Source organism: Pieris rapae, chromosome 23 (assembly GCF_905147795.1).
Source record: "Pieris rapae chromosome 23, ilPieRapa1.1, whole genome shotgun sequence".
Classification (NCBI taxonomy): domain Eukaryota; kingdom Metazoa; phylum Arthropoda; class Insecta; order Lepidoptera; family Pieridae; genus Pieris; species Pieris rapae.
The window spans coordinates 3,768,038-3,781,051 of NC_059531.1; the positions used below are offsets into that span (position 1 = coordinate 3,768,038).

Here is a 13,014-nt window from a genome sequence, read left to right on the forward strand (position 1 = left end):
TATTAACATTACTTTTAGCTGCAATTAAGCTAAGTAAAATATTTGCAAATTAAAAATCAATATTGACTTATAGTAAGTAAAATGTTTTTAATTCACCAAATATTATAAGCTAACGACAATAAATGATGATATGGAATATGGGAAATTTAAACACATATAACCATGACATGGCAATATCGTTACAAACCAAAATGGCAGCAAGTGATATCAGCGCGTTATCATGTGAGCCGATGAAATAATGTTTTTTTGAGTTTTACAGTCGCGAGTGAAATTGTTATTTGTGAATTAGTGCATTGTGACATAAAAAACCATGGTGGATATAAAATCACCGCCGTTTAGTGATATAAAAAGACCTGAGGAAGTCGTTCGAATGACGACGAACGATAGCCTGAAATTTGCAGTTCTTATCGGGCTGATAGAAGTTGGCCAGGTAACCAACCGTGAAGTGGTGAACACCGTTTTACACCTGGTAAGTCCCCCATCATTCCTATACAAATCTTGCTAGATTCGTATAAGAGGTTATTGGTCACGCAAAACAATATTAATTTATTATTTATTACTTACTATTTGTATATTTTTTTGTTGTAAATAGTATATTGTAATGCTATTGAACTGTAGCTTATTTCTATTTATCGATCGAGTTCGTAACAACAGATATTTTTCACCTACCAAGTTTGTTTTGATGGCGTTATTAATTTATCTTCGCTGTTTAGTGGCTCTTAAATAAACACCCAAACAAAGTTACAAATAAATCAATCTTACTATACATTCTTTTATCATTTTTTAAGCAAACAATTAATATTCAGGAAATCAGTTAGGTATTATAAAAAGTTTTCCAGAAACGGAAGGCAGATCGTCAAAAAAGAAAGTGTAGGAGATTGCGAAGATTGACAAACAACAAGAAGACTAGGGTTTACCAGGCAATTTGAAAATATACTGGCAAGGCGGCAATTTTAATTTTTATGATTTTGTCCTAAAATGTATGGCGCTTCACGTATTTTGTTAAATATTTGTTGTTGTTCCACGTTCTGTAAGCCACTGGGCCATGCGGTAGACAAGGTTGCGTGGACAGTGATATTTTTTTAATGTAAGTCTTCGAACACGCAACAAATATTGATTCGCCGGGTGTCAAACTCAGCACCAGGTTACTTGCTATATAATCGAATAATGCACATCTAAGGCATTAATTATTAGTTATCCAAGAATCTGCGATCTACGTCTGTAATTATTTAAAAATATTACGATTATGTCATAAGTGGAACGGTATTTCGCGAGTTTTTGTTAAATGCTCATACAAATAATTATGCTAGAAAATAAATACTTTGTATACATTTGTCAACAGTGTCGTAAGTAATAAAAACTTATTTAAATATGTTTTTTATATTAATTAAATTAACCACTCCTTCAAGCCCACCTCTCCTCTAGTAATGAATAAAACAAATACCTAATAAAATTACCACTTATTTTCACTTATTAACTACATAAATTTGTTTAATAAAATAAATAATTTCTTATAGCTGTCTGACATTTTCTAGCTGTCTTATAGCTTAGTCCAAAGCTGCTTCACTCATATAGACTATCATGCAATAATAATTAATAAAATTTAGAATGCTAAACTTTTTAAATTAATATTTTAAACCGATATGTAACTTAAAATGGATATGAATTATTGTCCTCCATTAAAAATTTGCCCTTTGAGAAAGAAAAACTTTAAATTTACAATATCTCTATGCATATGAACTATAAGCATACTGATAGATACTTGTGACAATGAATCCTTCAGAATCGGTAGACTTGTTTTGAATGAATGATAAATTATTTATTCACAATAAGAGCATACCACATACTATAAGGCCAGCAACGCACTTACAACCATTATATCAGTTTGAGGGTCAGTGCAACTGACTCGCAACGTGAGGCACTGCTATAAAGCAGTTTGAGTCTCCAGCCCGATTGTCCTGAATAATAATGTATATTTCTTACCTAGAATAACAAAAAAACACAATAATGTGATATGTCAACATAAAACATGTTGTTTGTATCTCGTCTCTTCAGATAACTGAATAGTTTATATTATCATTTCATTAACTTATATACTTAATAATGTCAAACTAATAAATCCAGTCTATCTCTGCTTAACATAATTAGTATTAAATTGTTTCTGTTTAAGCCTGACTTCAGGACAATACCAAAACTTTGTTTATAATGCAAAGTGAATACATAGTATTAAACTTATTTAAACTAATTATAAATAAATAATAATATATGGATAATTCCTATGCATGTCTTTGTATTTAAGATATATTATTTACATGGTTGTGATGGTAACTTAAAAACATAGCATTATTCTATATGCAACCGCAACATATAACTACTCTATGGAGCAGTTGACAAGACAGGTTTGACCGAGGTTCGAATCTAGGGTTTACATAAAAACACTTCACCTATCAAATGTTTACAGTTTTTCATACATTATACTGTTCTACTTAGATATATTTATTCGAAATCATGATAAAGGTAGAGTACAGTAATCAAGTAACCGGTTAATCATAGGTAGGTGTTCTTTAAGTTAAGTTTAATTCAGAACCATAAAGTGAGTTGGACTGTATAGTCATAATAAACTAATAATAACTTTATTTTAGTCAGTAATTAACGATTTAAATGCCAACAAGCATCGCTGAGTCGACTTGAATTAGAGAAATAAATAGAAACACCGAAATTCTTCCTAATGGTGTTGGTGATGCTGGTCAGTTACATGAACCAGTATTCGCAGGTGAAAAAGCAGCCCGCGTCGCAGTAAAGAGGCGTGCATTTGCAGAGGGGTGAATGAATGTTAGAAATAGGGAGTTAAGTAGGTCTCCGGTGTATTCCCGGTGGACGACAGTAAGACCGCAGAAATTTAGTATGCATAATGCTTGCGAATGACTAGGCAGTAGGCTGCCTCTAACGTAATTTAATATCATGGTAATATTAAGCTATCCATTTCAAATATAAAATAAATAAAATACGTTTATTTTGGAACATAAGATCATGGTATCACTTATTCCACGTCATTAAATTCGAACCTGTTGGCATCCCTACTCATCGGCGAAGAAGACAGAGGGTGTTGGCCGAGAGAAAAAACCGGCGTAAAAAACTCTCGGTATTCTTTAAAAAAAAAAGCAAATCAAACAATTCTGCAATATTTAAAACAAATATAGCAAATTATTAGAAGTAGCCTGCCCAGCACTAGTCCCAGGCCCTTTTGTCAACTAGATAATCACTAACTTTATAGTAAGCCATTGAAACTATCAATGAATAATATTAAATTGGCACTTATGTTTAGGTATTTACTTTCGATAAAATCTGTAAAGAATGCCGCAAATTTTTCAGAACTTGGCGCTGTGTATCATTCCAGAATTACAAATTGTCAACTGTAACACAAAATGATTACCGGAGGGTTTAATAGCACTAATATTTACACTCCCACTTGCGTCTGCTGCTGAGAGAATATCATTTCCCTGAAACATTATTCCTTCTTTATGTAAACAATATCTTTATTATTTAACTGAACACGTTACAGATGATAGACGTAAACAGATGTAGCGTACATACTCACAGCCCTCTTGCCTGTCTGAAAGGCACTGGTGTATATGTATGGTATGTAATGGATAATACATTTCAATTGGTCTACGTTCTGTTTAACATTATCTAGAATAGGTGAATAAATAAAATAAACCACTGCTGGTGTTAGTAATCAAATACTTATAAAAGATGGGTTGCCATGTTATAAATATTTAAATAAACCACTGCTGGTGTTAGGAATCAAATACTTATAAAAGATGGGTTGCCATGTTATAAATATTTAATTCGGTAAGACTCAATCTTTATTGCGGCTATTTGACTCTAAGCATAACGACGTATTTTACGACACGTGACATTTGGTTATTTGTGACGTTTCGCAATCCGTTGGGGGAGAGGTTCTGTTTTACTCGTAGTTTCTTTCGTTTAATAGACATGAATGTATAAAAATACATAAGTAGTACTTTTTTTCATATTTCATGGTGCTAAGAAATGTTGGCAGGCGTAAGGTAACTTTAAATTGTTCAGAGTTAATCACACAGATTCGGAAAAGTAGATTAAAAAGGATTAAGAAAAATAAGACGTCTTCATATATATATACAAAAGAAAGAACCTTTTGGTCTCTATTATACGTGCTCGGATTGGAAAAAATACTGAATCGTCTCTAAATAAATAAAGATAGTTTATAAAAATAAAAATATTTGTATATTATCTATATTTACTGTTTACATACTGTATACGTGACAATGATAATAATATAAATAAATAAAAAATCTGCGTTTACTGCAAAAATTATGCGACAGAAAGGAACTACAGTACCGACCTACTTATGTAACTACATAACGAATACATCAACCAATGGTGTATATTTTTTCTCGGTCTCCCTTTTTCACTCCCTCTCTCAAAACGCTATCACTGCTGATCATATTTTACAGTAAAATAGATAAAATCTGTTTTTATTCATTTATTTTAAATACGGAAACCAAACAGAAACACCCTTATAATAAAAACAAAGTCAAAAATAAAACACAAAACAAACACACTGGACGCATCCACAATAGGTTACACTTATGCAACTTTTGATAGTTTTTTATCTCTTCGGCGAGCTCAAAATCAAATAAAGGTTCTGGTAAAAACCTATTTTTTAATATTTCATAAAATTTAAAGCAATTTAAATGTATTTTTCGTAATTTATACTTACTGAGGTATTTTGTGCGCCTAAACTTATTTAATGTGCGACCCACATTTTAAAAATTATGTTAAACAATTTATATTTGAAATTGCACTACAAGGTTGCCGCATACCGACAAGGCTCTATAATGCGCTTAAGTTCACCTATTACCGATAAATATAAAAATATTGTATATTATGAAAGTGTTAGTTATAAATTGGTATCAAATCAAATCAACTGACGAATCCCCCCCAATCGTTAAATTTGACAAGTTTAGTACAAATATTGACGAAATCATTGGCTTCTGACAGCTGACATCCGACACGCGCAAAGAAGGGTCTGGTAAATGTCACACCTATAGGTTTGTATTTTCTGTATAACTAGTACAGATAGAAACATTACGAGCTTACTTTTTTAGACTTTTCTGTATTGGATTGTAACAATTCCATTATGGCTTAGAGAATTATCACTAAATAAATTTAAAGCCATCGTTTAAAGTAAAATATTCAATAAAGCCTTTTATAAATTTGACGAATACTAAAATGATCCTAATCCTTGGGATTGATTCACTCCAGTTTAAACAAATAGTATGACTCAAAATTTAGCGATTAAAAAGAGTGGTGGAAAGTTTCGCTCCCGTTCTTCTTGCCCGCTCTACACCCTTCACTTACTAGAAACTAATCCCTAACACTAAAACGCTTTCCATTAAAATTGATGCAACTGCTCAAACTGTCATAAACAGATAATTAAATTATGTGTTCTGTAGTCTATTTGTAAGGCACAGAATTGCCAATGTAGACTAATTATCCGCTTAGCCATGGAACGCACGAATGGACTGTAAGTATTTTTCATAGGTACATGTAGGGATTTATTGTATTAACAAAAATTATCACAAGACTCAATTAATTGTTAAAAATCTATGATAAAAATTTATCTGCTGTAGCTTCAGTGGAAGTACGTCACGGCCAACCCGACAGAGTCATGCAATCATTGCTCTATTTCCTCTCGTAGCCTGTGATAGATGAACGTTATTTATTATGCAATTATTGGGAAACTGGTAATTTATGCATAGGGCTGTTGCTTCGACTATTTTGATATACGTATCCGTATGTCAATATCATACAGTATACGTTTTTAGCAATTTTGTCAAATCTAGACAAGTGTAAAAATAACACATTACCACGTATTAAAACGTTTATAGACTGAAATTGGAATATAAGATTGAATGTTAGTTCTTATTAAGTCACCTACGCGGGGAACGAAATTTTCTAGTTTTAGTTTCTTCCACAGATATGCGACTGCCATTTAATAGCTCCTCTCTATGAGTATGCAATTTCTATTGCATACAAAGTATTCTTACTCTCCTCTGTTTATTTAAAAAAATACAATAAATGAATATTCGATATTCGGTTTCGCGAATTCTTTTTTTTGTTTACTGCCATATTTTCAATTATATTGGCAATTGACATGTGTCATATGTCAAGGATACGTTATTCTAAAAACAACGATAGGTAAGGTTACACGTTATGGCCAACTTATAACAGATGAATACGATCTAAGGTTTATTTTCTTTATCAGGGCACGTGTTTAGCAATTTAACATGCCCTAATTGGTAAATAATTACGTTAAGTATCTAGGTGTAGCGAAATTTCAATTTACTACCTCACTCTAACTACAGTAAATGAGAAGCTCAAACGTAAGTTTGATTTACTTGGTTTAATATGTAATGTTTTAGGGTTTATTTTTGAATAATTGTGAGATAAAGTACAATGTGCGATCTTGTACCTTTTTTGTCACACCGGAAAAATCTTGAACGAAAATATAAGCAACATATATAATCGATTTGATAAAGGTTTTCTATTCGGGTATTATATATCCACCAATAGTTTATGTAAGTGAGCATTTTAGACATATATATGGTTTAAATAATATATTCTAGTAAGTGATACGATCAAGATAATCCAATAAAAATCAACGGACTCTCGAGTGTTTATTGACAGAAAGTTATTCCATATAAACTATTCAATGTAATAATGAAAACATTTTTCTAATTGAGGTAAGGCAATATCATTTAGATTAACGAATTTAGTTTCTTGTAGGACCTTAAGACGAATTGGTATGCTACTTAGATAGGCTTCATCCGAACCAATTCGAAATTCTTAAAAGGCCGGCAACGCACTATCGAGCCGTCTGGCAATGTATGTTTGTGTGTATGTATGTGCGGCGGTATCACTGAACATCAGGTTAGCCTATTACATAAAAATAAGACTAAGAAATGTGCCTGTTTCTACCCCATTACCGTATTACGTCGAATAAATTAAATATGAAGCGCGTATGAATGCAACGTCCATGAGACGCATAATAATGTAAGCAACCATATAACAGCGAACAATAAACGATTCTTTCGCTTCTTGTACACTCAACCCGGACAATAGTCTTATTCATGCGATATGTTGCGTAAAGAATGCAGAACGCAAAATAAATCATTTGCACTAGAAGCTTTTTAGGTCTGGGTTCTGTATCTGTTTCATGACAATCTAATAGGTAAGTACTTAGGTGATCTACCTTTTAAAGAATACGTTTCGAATAATCTAGTCTAAAGACCTATACAAGTTGTATTTTTAATTGTAATTGATTAAAAACCTCCTCATTATATTTATAAATATGGCTAATTCATCATGCATCTTAATATTAGTCTAAGTTTGCTACGAGTGCAATTCTCAAGTGACAACCAGAAAGGCTAGGTCATGGTCAAGAGCTTCCGATGAGGCAGATATGATGCAGAAGGCAACAATTCACATGTAGGTAGTATTTGTTTAGTTCACTATGTATGTATTGCAGATTTATTAGGAGACTATAGAGAGAGAGAGAGACTAATGATTTGACATTTGACATTAGTCAACTTTAAATTGTGACAGCAATGAGATCTAGAGAAAATGATTTTACGTAGAGTACAAGCGTTACAAGCGTACAATTATTAGAAATATGAGGCAGATTAAAAAACGGGGTTACAAAGACAATTGTCAACTGTTAATTTTATACGTATTATGGCGGCATTAAAATTCATGTACTTAATACTCTGTGATCTGTGAGTGTTTCTTTGTTGTTGTGCTTTGATTATGACAGCTAAAACTGTCAAATAATGTAATAACTAATACATAATACGCTATTTCTGTTGAGTATTAATTTGGGTTTTTATTCTTTACGGAGTGTAGAAACCTACCTTAGGGCTACAAAACTTTTAACTAACTTTTTTTACTATACTGTCAGACTCGTTGACCACTGAACCGATGACATAAGAAAGCCTTAACCAACCGGTCCCTAACCGCCGAGGTATCGATCTTATACCCACCTATTTTTTAACTCAATGCACATGTTCAGTTCGATTAGCGTACTTACTGTATAGTTTACTAAAAATACAGTATTTTCGCGACCATTACGCCCCACAATGAAAATAAACTAAAGACAATTGGCCGAGTACAGATGTATTATATATTTTAGGTTAGTTTTTTTGTAGAACTTTTAGTATCCATATTCTGTGTGGATAGAAAAACAAAAAATTAACAATGTTGTAGTTTGATAACTGTAGAGTCGTGATACTAAGAATTTTAACGCTTTTTGCAGTATGTCCCCGATGTTGTTCGATTTTAAACCAAAATATTATGTCTGTCCTATAGTCATGTAAACAAGTACTTAACTAATAAACTTGCTTATTGCACATTTTTTACCAAGGGGCCGTTAATTTAGTAAGCAGATTTACTACGGTTATTTATCCCCCCTTTTCACAGCAAAAGTAAGAAAAATTAAAAAATACTAGTATCTCAATTTATTAAGTTTTTGTAGGAATTCTCGAAAATGCATTTCGTTTTCAAGCATATGTCTGGACCCAATGTCTGGGTTGAAAAATGTGTAAAAAAGTAAATAATTACTTTGACGTTGACGTAATCACCAAATATAAAAATCAAAGACCCTCGCTGACCTTATGGTGCACTCACTTAATTATAATTAAACGCCCTGAGCGCCTAAACGCTATATTTACCGCGAAATTATCAAAATCTAATATACGTATTTTATATATATAGAAATCATACTTCGCTTAACATACATAAAATCTATTAATAAATCTCTAATAAAACTAAATTTTTATGAAAATTTGTCGACATGAACTGTTATTTTCATACAAATGTAGTTTTCGTCTTTCTCCATGTACACTACTGTTAAGGCGTCTTGACTAGTCTCGAAATTTATCGTACAGTAGAGCGTAGAGCGACACCTACAATCTACGCTTGCAAATGACTGCCATGACGTCATATCCTGTAATGAAATTATTCCGGTCGCTAAGGACCAGTGGGGCCTACGCGATAGTGGTAAGTAAGACTGGTCAAGGTGTCTCTCTTAATGTTGAAGTAACTGCACACTAGCAAGTTAGCTTTTAATTGTCATTAATAATTACTTTCAGAATGGAATTAATTAAGACATATAAGTACACAATCGTTTGATGTGGTTAAAAAGCGTGAAGGCAATGTTCCATATTTATCTGGTTCCATGTGCAACAATAGTAAAATACATTAACAGATAAACTATAATGTCTTTGGTTTACGCGAGTAGACAGACTGCACACAGACCGTCTCTAGGTGATCAATAGACAAAGAGTTATGGAGTATGGAAACGTCGAGTAAAGAATTGTATACATTCGCATTTATATTCTTTAAAATGTGGAGAGCGTACTTTGTCTTTTACGACATTCTGGAATGCGAGAAAGTAGCGGGGAATAATCAAATTATTCCCCGTTTTAATAAAAGACGATAAGCATTATTTTAATATTGCCTTATATATTTTAGATAGACTAAAAGTTCCGAAAACACCGCCTGAAGGTCAACATCACCGTATAAATTTTAAATTCCATATAAACTACAGTTAAAAAACACAATTAATAACACAACAAACAGACGATGTTTGGAGTTTATTTGTAAACCACTTTGAACTTTTATAATCGATTTTGTCTATGAACCGCCAACTAGCACGTAGATCTGTCAAAACCTATTGTTTGTATATTGTTCTGTGTGCGTTGAGCACAGAACATATTTTGACTATTGAATGGAGTATCTGTGCATTCTAGTACCAATAACCTAGAATTCAAATTGATTGAATTGATAAAGTTGAATAATTTGAACACGGATATTTTTTTGTGGTGTTGTATATAATACCAGTATCTGTCGAGTATTAGAGTACTGGTATTGGAATTTACCAAAATATTTAGCTTTTGTAGAAGTAGCAAACTTACGGCTTGCCACCTTAATTGGTAAAAACTCTTTAAGGGATATTTATCTATGACAATACATGATGATGGTGACAGCATAAATCTTAAATAAGCGTCTGTGCACTTTAACCCCACGGCCCCAGAGCTTCTTCTCCGAAGGGAACAACGTTGGAGAAAAGACTTAATTTTACGTTAAAACATCTATCTCATTGGGGAGACAAACAGAAGTATATCTTTCCAAATTTATTTATTTATCTTATTACCTATTTTTACTGTAACTCAATACTAATGAAATATAAAAATTAAACTAAAATATACTATGAACATAACAAGAAAACCTATAACCTAAACCTTTTTATGACTAATTATAAATAGTGCAATTCTTATTAATTAAGCCAGTGTGCTAAATATATCTGTTTCAGATAATATTCAGGATGCGCAAGACTCGCGTTAATGGTGTTTCTCTGAGTAAATTCGTACTGCCAGCATTTGCGACCGCTTACCACGCCAAGTGTAGTTATTTGGCACGCGCAGTCCTAGTCTCACCAACATTTCCGCATTATACATTTATCCTCGAAGAACGTTAAAAAATTGTTGTCTCCTACCATATCCAAGCCAAACAAATGGATACATAACTGGGTACACTCCATTACACCGCATGTGTAATATCTCGGAAATTTATTCTGAATACGCTCCACTATTAGAGATTTTTTTCTTGTAGTGTCTAAATCATAGAGTTACATTCCAAGTGGCTCCTAACAAGTGGATTATCGCTTTTCTATTAGGAAAACCTTTGGCTGTACGAAAATGGAATTACATTTTAATTGTATGCGTAATTTGCATACTGTTTAAACGAACAATCCAATTATGTCTTCATTAAGAGAAGCATTAACGAATAAATATCCCGGAGGTAATGAAGGTTGGGCGTCGGCCAAGTTCAGGTTAAGCGCAATGTTTTGAGGTGTTTGAAATGGGAAACGTACGTCTCCATACTCGATACGATAATGTATTCAAAGTTAGCGCTAAGAGACTCACGTCTACAGTTGAATAATAATTATATACATGTAAAGTAGGTAAATCAGAGATTTAATTGAATCTCTAGAAATTTTAAACTTATACATATTATAAGACAATATAGAAAGTCAAAACAGATTACATAGATAAACAGATAGTATATAAAACAGAAAACAAGCGAGTACATTAATAGACAAAGATAAGTACTATAAAAAAGTGAACTGAAATTAAACATTTAAAACAACAAATTAAACTTAAATTTAAAACTACTACTTAAACAAAATCTGAGTCTCCCCGCTTCTTCAAGTACTTCTTGACATCTCTGTTTTTGTGGTGGAAAATATCAATATCCTGATAATAGATGTCATAGTTCGATAAAACTTGAAACATTGGCGAATCATGCAGACCCCCCTCCTTTCTTATACGCAAAACTAAGCAAAGCTCTCAAAAATAGTAGTACATAAACGATTTCCTAAGGGCCTGTTTCACAATGTCCGGATAAGTTCCAAATAAGCTATTTGTTACTTATTGGTTTGATAAATAGTATATTTGCGTTTCACGACTGTCAGATAGCGCTATACGTCATGAAATTCGAAGTATCTTATTTGGAACTTTTATCTTTCGAATAATTTATGTGTTGCATAGCTATTTGGCACTTTATCCATACATTGTGAAACAGGCCCTTAATATAGTGCTTTCTTTTTTCAGTCGCTTACTGCTGACACTTCTATTTCTTTAATCCACGTTTTTTGGGGCGCCGGCTTTCGATAGATTTGTATATATATATAAGTGCTAATTGGATGGCTTCCTCGCAATGACAAAAAAAACGAGGAAGACAAATGAAAAGATTGGAAGATGATTTGCAAAGAGTAGCTGGCCCTCATTGGATGCGTAAAGCCCGAAACAGAGAAGAGAGGAAGTCCTTAGAGGAGACATATGTTTAAGGACAAGCTGTATAATAGTATCAACCGGCTTGCCGAATAATTATTAGTATTTATTTATTATTATTTTATAGAACAGGGGGAAAACGGGCAGGAGGCTCACCTGATGTTAAGTGATACCGCCGCCCATGGACACTCTCGATGCTAGAGAGCTCGCGAGTGCGTTGCAGGCCCTTTAAGAATTTGTAAAAATTCTTAATTTTATTTTTAGTGATAACTTTTTTAGTTGTAGTATTTCATACTTTTATTTTTTTTATAGAACAGGCTGCAAACGGGGAGTTACTGTCAATGCCAGGGGGCTCGCGAGTGCGTTGCCGGCCTTTTAAGAATCGAAAAAAGAATTATTGTACCTAATATGTAAATACAGCATTAAAGGCCTTATTATTATGCTATTAGTGCTAATTAAGCAGGTAATCATAAAAAACTTGACATCTATGTAGTTTTGATTAAACTTGCTATATCAAAGAGCTCTCTTTCCTGTGCATTCAATTACAAAATCCGATAGCTAAGTGCCTTAGCGTGCATTCGACACTGTCGCAAGTTAAACGATGAGCGATTACATACAAACCTTAAATATTTATTTATTCAGTCCATAGATACAGACCAACCTCATTCGTAGACTAAATCAATAATTGCACTCTGTTACAGAATAAGTGACAGCTTTTTGTGAGGTGCACAGACAAAGCAAATCAAAACGAATTATCTGTGTAATTCGCCAATATTATATCAACTATTGCTACAAAACTACACTACAATAATTTATGAACATGTAGACATTTTCCACCATACCAAAGTGTGAAGAAATATTTTGGGCAGCGAGAGGATTTGAGAACAGGCAGTAAATGTAAAATTAGAATTATTTAATGTATATTTCTTTTTTTTGACGTTCATAAGTCTATATTATGTTACCTATATAAATAAATGATTTTTTATTGATTGATTGATTGATTTGGCATTGAACTGAAATTGAAAATTAACAATTTACAACTTATTATCTTTAAAAAAAAATTGTTAATACGGCTACATAATAAATGAAGCTAAAAAGAGCATACACTCAGTACCATAGC

The 13,014-nt window shown here is 32.7% G+C and overlaps 1 protein-coding gene across 6 annotated transcripts in view; it reads left to right on the forward strand.

The window, feature by feature from the left end:
- Nucleotides 1–189: 189 nt before the first annotated feature.
- The window catches only part of LOC110991488 (neurobeachin), a 413,995-nt gene continuing 401,170 nt past the window's right edge, over nt 190–13,014 (forward strand). For all 6 annotated transcript variants that reach the window (XM_045633387.1, XM_045633388.1, XM_045633389.1 and 3 more), the window contains exon 1: nt 190–469. In XM_045633387.1, the coding sequence (XP_045489343.1) occupies nt 311–469 (159 nt within the window). In that variant the 5' untranslated portion in view covers nt 190–310. The remainder of the gene's footprint in view (nt 470–13,014) is intronic.